Raw genomic sequence first — 14,735 nt, 5'->3', positions numbered from 1 at the left:
ATTTGTATTTTGTCAAGGGTTTTTATTCTTGTTTATTTTTCAAAAATCAGGAGTGGACTTTAAATTTTATCAAATGTCTTACAGGCATCTATTAAGATGAGTCTGATTTTTCTCATTTGACCTAGTAATATGATAAAGTGTAGTACATTGAAAAGAACTGAAAAATCCTTACATTTCTAGAATAAATCTCACCTGGTTATGGTATACTCTGTTTTACCAATATCTTATTTAAGGATCTAAATTCATAAGTGAGTTTGGTGTAAAGCTTTCTTTTTAAAATTATCTATTCTCTGACTCTCAGAACAGTGTTCATATCTTCATCTAAATGATTTTCTTAATATCAATATAGCATAAATGCAGATATTTACAAAAAAGGCTACTTCTACTTAATATAATGATCCTGCTATTAAAAAAATTATTTCCAAAGTTGACTGAGTCCAGTGCTTTGAGATTTTTACTATAGCAATTAGAAAAATCAATATTAGGTTTTCAGGGGCTTCCAACTCAAAGGAATCCTATTTCAAGGACATCACGGAGGTAAGAACCAGCAAACGAAGAGGCCAAGTGTGATTTTACGTGCACTTTTCCTTTCCTTCCGCAAATTTTATAGCAATTCCTTTTAGAAAGGACTTGGACTTGACGATTATAATGAAAGAGAGGCTTAAAGCAAGAGGAGATCAACTAAAAGCCAAGCCCTTAACATAAGTTTTAAGAGTCCTCAAAATAACCACTTTTTGAGTAGTAAAATTTAAATAAGCCATGTATATCAAGTAAAGCTGAAAAGCATGAACTTTTAAATGAGCAAGAAACATTTTTAAAGAGTCTCTTGAATATTGAAACATCTTATTCAATTATACCTTCCATTTATCACTTAACGGAAAGGATAAATGAACTAGTCTTTGCTTTTCTCTTAAAATATCTAAATTCTTTATGGAGACAGCCTTTTTTTTTTTTTTTTTAAATGTTTTACTAGGTTTTGTTATTTTAATGGCTTAAATATAAGACTGCTTTTATAGACTACCGGTATCTAGCTCCAAGTGAAAATAGTGAGTCATACGGAGGTTCCGTTTCTGTTGCGGCTGATGGATTCTCAAAAGGCAGAAGGGAGTGCTGACAGAGACGGGGACTCATTTCAGCTCTCACACTTGGCTTTCTTGCAGGCTGGAAGAGAATCATCATCTACTTCTGATGTCCGAGGTTTCTTCACCGTGGAAATAATTCCAAAAGCAGTTTTTCTAGTTTCTATAAGACAAACAGGGAAACCAAAGTGCCTGAAGTTAAGCCATGATTTCAAAAGAGGTGGTTTTAACAAGCATCCCCATGTTACTGTGACTTACAGCATGAGTAAATGATGAAACCATAATAAACTGCTATGAGTGTTGATGCCATTTACAGTTCTCACCTTGCCCCACCACCAGCTTCTACAAATATCTGTATATTTTTAACATCTAGTTCATTCCAAAGGGGCTACCCCAAGGGTAAAACTATATAGGGCAGGTTATCTCTAATGGTCTGTCCGAGGCATCTTAGGTAGCCAGAACCCAAGTTTCAGAGCTTGGTGCAGCACATGCTTAAAGTGTGGTAGAAACACAAATGAATCAAGACAGCAACTACAACAGTCTGCTTCCCCGGTTGTGTGTGTGCTCACTTCATTTTATAGCACAGACCATTCATTATCTGTGTTCCCCACTAGATCATGATTATACCTCTGAAGAATCAATTGTATGGCGAACATCCAACAATGCCTGGTTATTTAACAGGTGTTTAAGAAATACTTGTTGAGTGAACGAGGAATAACGCACATGGTTATTGATCTCTTATATATTGGTGACAATGAACAAAGAAGAATGGGAATTATTGAAAGTTTAGGTCAGGTTGCTAGTAGAGTTCCACTTAAATGTAGCTAACTTCTGCTAAAAATGTACTAAGGGGCCAGGCTCTGTGTCATCTACAGAGGATCTTAGGATGCCTAACACAGTACTTCTTCCTACCACACACTGAGATAGCACATCAGGGGCAAATATAATAGGAATGGAGGCACCACAAGAAGTAACTCTGCCTGGATGAATCAGGAAGGTATCATGAAAGAAGTGATGCTAAGAATAGGGAAGAAGGAAAAGGAAAGGAGAGGAAAGTGTTCCTTTGCAAAGGCATAGGGAGAGAGGTAAGAAGAATCTAATATACTTAGGGGACAATATGGCCAGTGTAAAGGAGGAGCATGAAAAAATTAGGGGGAAACGAGGCTGGTACTTGTGAAGGGCCACAGTGCCGTGAAAAGAGATTTAAACTGAGTCCTTAGGAAACAGGGAAGGACTGGGGAGGAGAGAAAGAGAGACCCCTTGGATACAAAGGAGATAAAAATCAAAAGGATTTGATAAACATAAATTTAAGAATTTTAAGAACTAAACATAAAGTTAAGAATTATTTCTTATTTCATGTACAAAAGTCAATTCTAAAAGTTAAATATTACCTTCTCATTTATCAGGATTAATTTACCAAGTCTACTAAATCTTTGCCAGTTATTTAAAAGCATTTTAATTTATAAAAGGGACAAAACTGCTCTCAAGGTCATTAAAATACCAACATAATCAGAGAACCTCAAAATAAACAGCAATTGCCCGTGATTTCCAAAAAATGTTACATTTAGAGATGTTTATCACTATGATTATGAGTAAACGTCTAAAAATCAGTAGAATGAATAAAAAATATAAAAATTAAATTGTGAAAATCAACACTTTGTAACAAAACTAAATGCATTAGTTTCAAAATTATATTAGTTTCATCTCAGAAATATTTTTTTTTTACATCACATGAACATTTACTTCTTAATCTAAGACAACGGATTATAAACCGTTGAAAAACAAGACTTTTATAATTATCAGATAAAGTAACTCTTTTAGATCTTGAACCTCTTTCCTCTGTCCCCTCCCCACAACCTCCTTAGAATTGCTATTCATTGGTTTCTAGAATCCCACAGGACCCATCTAACTGTGATGCCCTGTAGCAAGCCTTCCCATGTAGAAGCCCAGCTACTGCATGTCCCAAGTCTTCTGTTTTCCAGGTATCCATTCCTGCACTGCCTTCAACAATTGCTCTCATGATAAGGTTTTCACACCCTCCAAGAATTAACCATCTTCTGGTAGTGCTTCAGTGCAGTGCTGTCCTTAAATGTGGCACTCTGGGTGATAGAGATGCCAGCCAGGACTTATCAGTGCAGAGGATAATGATGACACTTTGAATCTTCCTGCCTCAGAATCTTGTATTTCTTCTAATGTAACCTTAGGCTGAATTTGCAATCCTAGTAGACTGAATTTTGAAACTGCTGTCTCAAATTGATCCCAATGTCAACTAAAGTCAGGGTAATTATAACATCCTGTAGATGTGTTGTTAATTCTTCAGGGACAGCAGGCATACACTAGGACTGTCCTGGGCACAACTAGAATGAATGGGAATGCTGAAGTCCACAAGGCTTCTTTTAGTTTAGCATCTGTAAAAGCCTAGCTTTATATATAACTTATTTTGAATAGCTGAGTTTTTTGAAGCACAGATCTTCATATTTTTCCCTACTAAATTTTAAAAATTAACTTCCCTTCCTTGTCTCAGTCTGTTTTAAACCACTAATTGTTATCCAAAATCTTGACGATTCCTTATGTTCATTTAAAATAGACAAAAATAATGGCAGAACTACCAGTGTGAACCAACTGTTCCCTAATTTCAAGAAAATCCTGATAAAATTTTAATTAATTTGGTCATTCCCAGAGCTTATGTGATGGGTCTAGGCTATGTAATACAACAATCTCAAACTAAAAATGTTGAAAACAAAAGCAAAATCATCTAATTCATGGTAATACAGTAACCAGTTCTACGAAGTGGAAATCAGATCACTAAAATCCAGACGTAATACACAAGCTCTCAATAACCTAACTATTCATATGCTAAATCACCCAATTTACATGTAGCAACCAATTCTGAAGTTTAACATTCATCTGGGTGATATCAAGTCAATTGCTTCCTGACCACTACCACCAGTGCTAAAAATTACAAAGAGAATGAAGATAAAACAGCAGATGAAAAGTGTAAACTTTTTTCTTTTAAAAAGCCTCATTTTTATTCTCCAAAGTCCTAGCATATCAAACACTTCTAGTTCAATTTTTATCATCTGATGAGTAAGAAATTCAGTGCCTTCAAGTAGTGAAATTAAGGTGAGGAGGAAGATATATATAAATGAAATGTGAGTAAAAAATGTGTAGTCTGTGCATAATTGAACAGGTAAACCACATATGAGAAAATAATCACAAGTTGTAATAAATGTGAAAAGTTATGATTTGAGTTTGTTAGCGGGATTTTTAAAAATGTATTTGGTGCTTTTGTGTTCCTCATAACTGGCTTAACATATATTTTTCACCGTTCAGTTCTCTAAAACAGTGATTTTCAGCAGGGAAAGCATGTCCCTATGGAGGAAAAAGGGAGATGAGAAGCCTATCAAAATGCAGGTGGGGACACACGTGCAGAACTGGAAAGAACGCATTCAATACTCATTTCTGGAAGGCAAACCATATTCATTCCACAAACTACTGAAAATAAAGCCTGAAGTAAAGGGCGAGAAAGCACTGATGGGTATGGCTAAACAGGTTCAGAAAAGATGATCCTAATGGAACTCTGAGGGGCAGGATAATGAAAGTAGATATGGCTCAACTGTTTCACAGAAATGACTGGCTCTTAACATGACCACTCGGTGTTTTTCTTGGAAGGACTTGCTCACCTCCGTGCAGAAGCACCGCTCGGCAGTTGGTGGACACTGCGGCCTTGGCGTCACTTTCCGACAGCCCAAACAGCAACCCTCTGGGGGGTCGTTAAAGATTTCAACCCAGCATCAGCTGAGGACAGGAGACTAACAGAAACATAACTGACAATGCCAGTTCACCAGAGAGAGGCACTGAGAGAGACACTTTAATTCTATAGTTCTTACTCCAAATGGAACAGGCATTTGAGAAAAGACTCATTTAACTCTAAGCTTTTATAGAGTCCTTCTTTCCCCCTTTTTCTATTTCACCCTTAATCCAGAAAACAAAAGGATGAAGTTTTCACAACCTGATGTAATTTGGTTTTGAAGCTATTAATTGATAAATTTATAGTAAAAGGTTAAAAAATCTTGTTAAAGTATAACATACCAAATTCCAAATTTCCTAAAAGAAAATTTCAATGACTTCTTACTCAGAAAAGGATACAAGTTTGCCACATCGTATGGGCCTCTTATTTCTAAAGGCTAAAATAAAATGAACAAAAAATAGATATGAAAGAAGTTATTCGTAACATTTCAGTGACTTCATCTGCAGTAAATAGGATGCTTAAGTATCTAAAAACAAGGAAGTCAACTGCATAAATTTAAGTCCTTATAATTTTGACGGGTTACTTACATTTTTGAAAATATAAAAGATCCCTGAAAAGCATTTTGCAACAATTTAAAGGAAAAACTATTTATATAAACAAAATTTGAAGCCCCAAAGGAATGGAGATAAATTTTACTCTTCAGCAATTAAAATGAGCAAATGCAATTAAAAATGAAAACATGCAATAAACCTTTATTACATGACTAATTTAACTTGAAAAGGGAAAAAATAAAGTACTTAATGCCAGACTTACCCTTTCGGCAGCACTAGATATAATTACATTCTACGAAATAGAAAGTAATCAATATTAATCTCAGATAAATGTCAAAAAATTGAAGTCTTATAATACAAATAACCAGTAATCAAGTTTTAACATAAATACCAACTTCTAAAGTTAAGGTAAATAAAGTGAAAGGATGAAAGACCTCATGTCAAACTAAAGCAGCCTAAAATAAGAAACAGAACAAGAAGCCTTCCCAACAGTTCTTAGAAAAGATGCATTAGTTTAAAAAACTAGTTGAAAAGGTCATATAACCTTCATTCAACTCAATGATGACAACTGTATCTAGATGATTCTTTCACAGTAGGTAAACGGCCAATTCTTTACTGAAAGATAAAGACTTTCAATATAACTTTTCCCCCCTCATATTATTCTTCCTTAGGATATTTTTCTTTCTCTTAAAACTTGCAGAGCTCATTGAAATGGGAGAATTTGTTGCTGTGCATTGAGAAGTTTCTGCTTTAAGGATATGGGGTCAGCTTGATAACCCCAGTATATTAATAATAATAAACTGCTAGGTTTGAAAAATATCCTAAAATTATGGAACCATACCTTTCCTTTGCAGACCTGCATCAAATTGAGGGCGTTGGAAATTGTGTACCTTCTCATTGTGGAGTCTTTGATAGCGGGGCTATAGACAAGTTCAAAGCCCACACCTCGGTCAATTGCCTTCACAGGAAATGAAGAAAATAAACTGTTAAAGCTAAACACACACTGTCTTACTTTATTTTCACTGAACTTCCCCCTCACCTCACACCCCTCCCCCGCACTGCCCACCTCCTGCATGTCCAGGTACAGCCTTGAATAAAGGCGGATTTGTGCCCGAATGGCACCATCTACAGGAGAAGAAAACAGATCTGTGGCTCTGTCTCAACAGAGTTTATCTTAGCTGTGGGGAAGCTGACTTTATATAAACAGGAATCATCAAGAGGCTGAGGAGAGCAACGTCCCAGTGGGGTGGCAGAAGGGCTACTACTCCATGAATTATCAAAAGGAAACCGGAGATGTGTTCCCTACACGCAGGATAAACTGTTTGCAAACATAGTAAACCAAGTAATTTGACCCAAGAATGAAGAGACAAAGAAATGAGCTGAAAAACGTCCAAAGAACAGGAGTGGAACGCCTCTCGGGTAAGTCATTTATTATGCATATGTTGAAGGAAGAAACTAACGGGCCACAGTTGAGTGCCATGTGCTAGGCACTGTGCTAAGAGTCTTATGTATTTATTTAACCCCTACAATACCTTTAGAAGGCACTGTGGCAGAGACAGCTAACTGCCCCGCTATCTCTTCTCTTCTCCCCTTTTTCTTCACTAACAGAGCCCCTGATCTTAAACGGGGCTCATGGATGCCTGGCAAAGAAGATGAAAGCAACCTGGGCCCTTGACAATTCTGCCAAGCTTACCATACTAGCTTGGCGTTTTACATGAGAAAAAGAAACTTCTTTCATATTTAAGATGTTCTTAATAGGCAGGCATCCACAGGTAAGAAAACAGCCTGGAAGAAGTGGCAATGGGATCTACTACACTATGCAGCTTCCCTGATGAGTGATTTAAATCTTCATCCATTCACAACAGATACGTATTTAAGCCAGCTGTGCGTGGGAATGGGTGAGCAAAAGCTGACATGGTTCCTCTCTTGTAAGAGCTTCCAGTTTAGTGCAGGAGACCATCAAATAATTACACAAAAATCCAAAACTTCCACTGTGCTAAGTGCCATCCAGAAGTCTGGGAGCGGGTGAGGAAGGGCTTAATTAACTAGCAGAGAGGAGCGTCTGCAGAGGGAGGGGGCAGTATGTGAAGAAGCTCTAGGGTTGGAGGATGCATGTAGCATGTAGGCTGGAGAGGAGAGAATGAGGAGAGCCCTGTGGTGGGAGTGGGGGCTGAAGAGGATGGGAACTGCCAAACGGAGACAGAATTAATCTTAACAGCCACACGAAGCATCTAAGGATTTTAGCATGGAGGGGATAATCAGAGTCAGGACGGCAAAGTCGCTTGGTTTCAGTGGTCTTTCAAAGGAGCAAAGGAGGAAAAGCAGGCAAAGACCAGGCAGTATGGTCCAAGTCTCTGCCTGGCAAACGATTTTCTATTTATTACCCAGAGGATGAGTTGGGACTGGTCCAGCTGTGACTGCTGGAGGTCTACTCCTGCGTGTTACAAGGACTGGAAAAACCTGTCTTCTTCAGATCTGGCAGTCCACCTTATTTAATTCACATGTACTGGCAGATTCCTTCCACTTGCCCTTCCTGAACAAAGACTTCTTTTCTTCTGCCCCACCCCCCAATCTTCCCTTTCCTTAACTTTTATGCCTGCCTTGAGGTGCCCAGAATTTATTTTAGATTACCCTATATATATGATATTAGTTTAATTAGCATTTACATGCTATTTTCCACACTGCAACCTCCCCGTCTCCCCTTTTCAGACAACTTTTTCCTGCCTCCAATTCTTTGGCTTGTGTTAATTATATCTGGGAATGATGTCTGTTATGATACTCTTTGTGCCATAAATATATATCTCATTCTCCCTGCCTAACTTGTACACTTGAGAGCTGGTATCATGATACTTCTTTGTAACACAGAACTGTCTTTTATACAAAAAGCATTTAATGTATTTATATTCTGAGTGAATAAATAGTAGCTTAAGGAAAAGAGGTCATGTGATAATGCTGTTCACTATGGATTAGCCATCACAAAAGAAACCAGGGTTAACTTGGCAAACTGAAATTCACAGATAAACCAAAACATGTCCTTTAACCTTAGTCTCAACTATCCCCCTGGCTATTTCTCTTACCAAAGCTACTAATTAGCCAAAGAGGCTTACTTACAGGTATTTCTTTTCCTCACCCCTCTAGTTGCTGAACTAAAACACAAGTCGGTAGGATGGAGAAGAGGGGACATAAAAGACGTGGATGACACACAGAACTAGGTGACCAGGTCCCAAAGAATTCTGGAAAATTTGCTGCCCCCCCTCCTTGGGGACCAGATCAAAATACAAACTCCTTTTTTGGGGGTTGGAGAGGGTTAGATGGACATAATTATCCACTTAATTTGTTTTAAGAAAAAAGTTCTGATTCTGATCTTAGTACATTAATCAAATTCACTTTCAAGCTGAAAACTCTCAGAAACTGAAGATAATGTGCTACTGAAGGCTGTGAACATTTCTTTCATAACACCTTATTTAAAATTTTTAGATAGATGAAATACAGACTCATTACCTGAGCTCCTGCTTCTAAGCCCATTTTAATGTAAATTGCCTTAAGCTCATCACCTGATTGTTCCTAACAGCCTTCTCATAAAGAATGCCAGTGCCTGCCTGATTGGCTTTTGTTTGCATCTCTGACCAAAGGTTCTGGAGTATGCAGATGATTTCTTTACTAATGAGAAATAACAGTCGTAACGATGCTACAAACCAAGAACAGGTGTGTGATATTTGAAAAGAGATGGTGGTGGTAAAATTCCAAGAACTAAGCAAAGCTTAAGAGAAAGAAGAGAGAAAGGAAATAGGGGGTTGATTACTGGGACAATACACAGATTCCCTGTTAATTTCATAAAAATTAGTTCTTTATTGAATTCGAAAGGATGATACTGTTGGTGTCATTCCTGGTTTCATTCTTTGAGATAGGTAACTTGTTCATATGATTCACAAATCAAGTAACATAAGAAAGCAAAAAAGCCTTCACTGTATCTCTGCTCCCACTTGCCCCACCCACACCTCCCATAATCACTTTCACTAACTTCTTGTGTCTTTTTCTAGCGTTTCTTCAGATACAAGCAAATATGAATATATATTATTATTTTTCCTCTCTCTTACCCCAAAGGTAGCCTACTACATTCTGGTTCTGACTTGAAGGGTTTTCCACGTCAGCTCCTAACTTCAGCATTGCTTTACAGCTGCAGAGTACGCCACTGCAGAAGTATGGCATTTACCCAAGCCTCTACTGATAGATTTTGGGTCGTTCCAGTCAATCTATAGCATAAACACTAACTTTTTAGTGTTTTGGGGGATTGCTGGATATTATGGGTTCAATTGTTTCCCCCCATAAAAGGTTATGTTGGGGTCCTAATCCTCAGTACCTTAGGATGTAACATTAATTGGCAATAGTGTCATTGTAGATGTAATTAGTTAAGATGAGGCCACACTGGGATAGGGCGGACCCCTAATCCAGTAGGACTGGTGTACTTATAAGATGATGGCCATGTGAAGACAGACAGGGAGAAAGAACATGTTGTAAAGACAGAGGTAGAGATTGGAGTTATGCAGTTGCAAGCCAAGGACCAGCAAAGATTGCCAGCAAACCATCAAAAGCTAGGAAGAGACAAAGAAGGACTCCCCTAAGGTTTCAGAGGGACCATAACCCCAACAATGTCCTGATTTCAGACTCCCAGTCTCCAGAACAGTGAGCCAATACACTTCTGTTAGTTTAAGCCACCCCATTTGTGGTACTTTGTTATGGTAGCCCCAGGAAACTAATACACTAGGTCAGAGGGTAAAGCATTTATAATTTTGATAGTTGCCAAATTACCCACTGCCCCATAAGGACTGTTCCAATTACACTGCTACCGTCAAAGTATGAGAATGCCTGCTTTCCCACAGCCTCACAAAAGTGTATCATCAAACTTCTGGGTTTGTGCCAATCAGATAGGTGATTTTAACGTGAATTTCTCTTAGCATGATGAATTTAAACATCTTTTCATTTGTTAAAAGGCCATTTGTATTTCCTTTCCTGTGAAATGTCTTTTCCATATTCTTAATCCATTTTTTTGGATTGATCATCTCTCTCTTTTTTTTTTAACCTTATCAATTTCTAGGAGCTCTTTATATATTACAGAGATTAGTCACCTGTCTATGATATAAGTGAAACTATTTCTACCAGTCTGTCATTAGTCCTTTTAACTTTGTTTCTGATGGTTTTTTTTTTTTTGGCCACACAGACATTTTTTTGATACTGACAGGTTTGCTGGCACTGCTCCAAGTACTGGATCAATAAAGTACTTAACATAGTTAGGTTCACAATATGTGTGATGAAAAATAAAGTTTACAGAGCACTCACACCCAACTCAAGGATATATGGCAAGATTCCTGGAACAACCTCACTGCTTCAGATACTATTTACTGGATTTCTCTCAGTGGGGACTAACTGGACCATGAAGACAGAAATGGATTAGGGTTAAAGGAAATGCTGAGGGGAAAACATTGGAAAGAGAGCATAAAACATACAATCACTGGAAATGGCTCAATAAACTTGAAGTTATTGTTGAATGGCACTAACACTGTAAAAAAAAAATCAAAGGTGAAGATACGTGCTGCTTAAAAAAATTCTTCTCAAAACCTGAATTCATAAAGATCATGTTTTAAAATATGAAATTATTCTGTGCGTAACAAAGAGCTCTGCTGTAAAGTAATTTTAAATAGCATTTCCCAGTGGGAAATGACAGCAGATTTAGAATCAAAGCTTAAGTACAAATCCCAAGTCAACCTTTGAGAGAGACATGTACCTGTTGTGAGCCACAAACTACCTGAGTCTCAATTCCATCACCTGCATCACAGAGGTAATTCACATCTACCCCACCCTAAAGCTGCTGGGCTACAGCAGATGTGAAAGTGCTTAAGCCTTAAAATGCTAAATAATTAGAAGCCATCTGGCTATCCAAGAAGAGGAGTTGAATTCAACTTTTTTGAAACCCAACTATTACATGATAAAATAATTCCCATACAACTTACTTAAGACTCCAGAGGAGGTTTGCAGGAGATTTTAGAGGGAATTAACATAATTGAAATTATGGTGCCCTAAGCATGTGGTGAAAATAACAAAAGGATTGAGAGCTGAAAGTTATACATAAGGAGTGCTTTGGTATGTTTTAGCTCCTGGGCCCTCCTTTATAATCCCAACCTTCTTTTTTTTTTTATAACTTTGTTGAGGGATCATTGACAAATAGAATGCATATATTTAAAGTCTATAACGTGATGATTTGATACACATACACTCTACACTGTAGAATGATTACTGAGATCAAGATAATTAACACATCCACCACTTGACATAGTTAACCATTTTTTTTGTTTTTTTGTTTTTTTGTGTGTGTGGTGATTGTGGTGAGAGTGCCTAGGATACTCTCTCAACTACTTCTGAGTTATAATACTGGACTATTAACTACAGTCACCCATGCTGTACATTAGAGCCTCAGAACTTGCTCTTTTTTTAAGTGAAAATCTATAACCTTTGACCTACAATCCCAACCTTCTGAGCTGATAATTCGCACATGGCTTATGGCCTCTAGGTTAAAGCCTAATGAATTAAATATCTTAATGCTCCTATTTCTCACCACCCCATCCAAATTAAGATACCTATACAACTACTATTATTTACCCTGAACAATAAGGTGGACACTTTTTATTGTATGCTTCTAGCTTTTAATTTAATTTTAATTAATTTAACTTTTAATTCCAGTTTCTCTTAAATGAAAAAGAGGTGAATGAATTAATAGGGACTCTTCTGCTTCCTGACCAATTCACACCGCAGCCTACTTCTACACTAGACGAGGGCTAAAAATAATCCTGCACAGCCTTCCCTCTACTCCATCATCTAGTTTTTATTAAACAACATATGTAAAATGTTCATACCAGATTTTTAAAAAAGCAGACACTGTGTTAAGTACTGCCTATCCCTCTCACTTGTCAAATTTTTACTTTTCAGAATTCTTAAATTGAAAAATGTGGGAATGAAGCCAAAAATATCCATCAAAAAATAGCACCTTCAGGAACTTACAGATGGAATCAGAAGGTGGGCTGTACTAGTGCTGCCGCCTCCAGTGCATCTCCTCCTCACGCTGCCCCAATGCCCCACCCCCCCTCACAGTGAATGCTGCCTGCCAAGCCCTGACAACCAGCTAAGGACTAACGGTTCACAGGATTTGGCTGTGTTCCCCAAGCTGTACCCAGACATGCAAAATTAGACATATACTCGTTCAATTGACAGATTTTAGGGAAGACCTCTTATAAGCAAGGTATTTGGGTAATGAAAAAAGGACCATGACACAGTTGGTGCTCTCTAGAAGCTCACAATCTGGGTTGGACAGCAGGGCACATTCCTAAGAAACCAATCAAAGGACGAAGCCAAAACAGTCACTGGGCAGCTTATCACTGTTGTGGGACATGAGGAATTATGTGCTGTGCACTGCTGTCCATTCCATGGACTTGGCCTTAGCATCACATGCACTATCTCCTCCCAGCCAAGGACACAGTATCGTATGTGGGTTTACTCAGGCAAAGCCATCTAGAAAATGGCCTTCCTAGTTCATTAAGGTGAGGAGAAAAGCAAAACAGTTGTAAGTTTAAGAGCAACTTAAGGAGGGTGCCATCTACATGGAAAATGGACTGGCAGTGTGAAGCTGGTAAAAAGCTTTGGCAACTTCTAGAGACAGACACTACTAGCTCTGGGGAGCAACAACATGTGAGGCCAGTAAGACTGTCATAACCTTGGGAACTATGTTAGTTTGAGCCTTTTATCATGGTAGCTGGGGCACATCGGAGATCTCATCTGATGGGGAGTCAACCAGGTCTGTCCCACCCCTGTGTCTGGAGAGCTGAACAGCTTCTCCTTCTTCATTTTACCACTTTTAACAACATATATCTCCAATTCTAAAATGTGATGATTAAGGGTCTTTTTTTTTTTTAGTGTTTACTTATTTAAGTACCGGCAAGAATGTGGGGAAACAATGATTTGAGCTTAACCAATATTGTTATATGTTCAGTAGTACTCTCATTATTGATCAGAAAAGAGCTGTTTTATAGTTTGCCCTTTAAATATATAACTTTAAAGTTCTGAATACTTTTCAAGTACAGCTTTAGTAGCACACACTTAGGGGTAGAACACAAGCCATCTTAAATTTTTCCACACTGCATTCAATTTTTCCATACCATACAGATCATTTTCTCCTCTCACGGTATCTCCCTACTCTCAGCATCAAGCTAATTCCTTAGCAGTGGAGAGGGAAACAAAAATTGAAGAACTTGTGATTCTACAGAGACAAAAGAATAGGGGAGTTATCTATCCTGAAAATCCATAAATTTTTAATTTTCCCATTCTGACAGGATTGGGGATGTAATCTAGATTGTCTGTCAAACCTTTCTTCTCCTTCAACAGCACTTCTTGAGAATGGGAGAGAGCTTTGGAAGCCTCTATTCTAAAAAAGCATCCTAACTCCTCCCAGGATCTGGTTGTCAATGCAAATAGTTGACAGCTCTGCCAACCTTACAGCTCCCATTGTGAAACAATATCACTTTTATGATGGAGTAAGACATAAAAAGGTGTGACAGGTGGAAGATAAGGAGTAGAGGAAAACAAGAGAAATTACGTAGAACGGTAACGAGAAAAATTCTATAGCAGAGGAAGGAGCACAAGATCTGTTGAATGCATGGTCCCCTCTTAGGTTATCATAAAGGTAACCCTGGGCTTTTGTGTGAGCCAGCACATTTCAATGCAGATTTTAATTCTGCAGAGACCACGCCTACCGTGCTTTCCAGGCCCTGCCCCCTCCAGTCCCTGCCACCCCACCTTTCCCGTTTGCTGGTGCCTTGGGAACCCTCTCTCTATTTTGTCCTACGCCTTTCTTGGCTGCTCTGTCTCCTTAATGTTCAACATTCAGACTGTAAGTGTCCATCATTATTAGCTATCCTCTTAGGAAATTTCCTTCACAAATTTGAGCTTCTAAGGCCTTTCAAACACATCTTGGTAATTCACTGGATATTTTTTATTTTAAGCTTTCTTTTCTACCTTTAGTCAGCTTAGAAAAAAAATCCTCTTTTTAAATTGCCTATTTATTACTAGCCTTTGTTTTTTCCCCTCCAAGAACAGCAGTTTCTTCTGCCCCTTTTCCAGTGTGTTAATGCACATGTAGAGATTCACATACAGAATGGAAACTGTGACACTTACCACATTAATAGGGGGTCTTTTGAAGTAAAATGGTAGCTTCTCTGTTACAGTTATGCAGACTAAATCCACATCTAAATGCGTACAAGCAACCTGTCAAGAAGAAAAAAACAGGTAAAGCCAAAAGGAAAATTGGCA

The 14,735-nt window shown here is 38.0% G+C and overlaps 1 protein-coding gene across 2 annotated transcripts in view; it reads right to left on the bottom strand.

The window, feature by feature from the left end:
- Positions 1-51: 51 nt before the first annotated feature.
- RPP30 (ribonuclease P/MRP subunit p30) overlaps positions 52-14,735 on the bottom strand; it is a 29,075-nt gene continuing 14,391 nt past the window's right edge. The window contains exons 5-10 of one of the 2 annotated variants that reach the window (XM_027112022.1): positions 14,601-14,690; positions 6,223-6,339; positions 5,644-5,673; positions 5,229-5,266; positions 4,763-4,842; positions 52-1,242 (exon numbers count right to left, since the gene is read on the bottom strand). In XM_027112022.1, the coding sequence (XP_026967823.1) occupies positions 1,133-1,242; positions 4,763-4,842; positions 5,229-5,266; positions 5,644-5,673; positions 6,223-6,339; positions 14,601-14,690 (465 nt within the window). In that variant the 3' untranslated portion in view covers positions 52-1,132. The remainder of the gene's footprint in view (positions 1,243-4,762; positions 4,843-5,228; positions 5,267-5,643; positions 5,674-6,222; positions 6,340-14,600; positions 14,691-14,735) is intronic. The other variant, XM_027112021.1, reaches the window with a different exon arrangement.

The sequence above is a fragment of the Aethalodelphis obliquidens genome, unplaced genomic scaffold (assembly GCF_003676395.1).
Source record: "Aethalodelphis obliquidens isolate GAN/ISIS:26980383/991018 unplaced genomic scaffold, ASM367639v1 scaffold11, whole genome shotgun sequence".
Lineage (NCBI taxonomy): Eukaryota > Metazoa > Chordata > Mammalia > Artiodactyla > Delphinidae > Aethalodelphis > Aethalodelphis obliquidens.
Note: the sequence above shows the minus strand (reverse complement) of the source record. Positions and strands in the feature narration are given on the sequence as shown.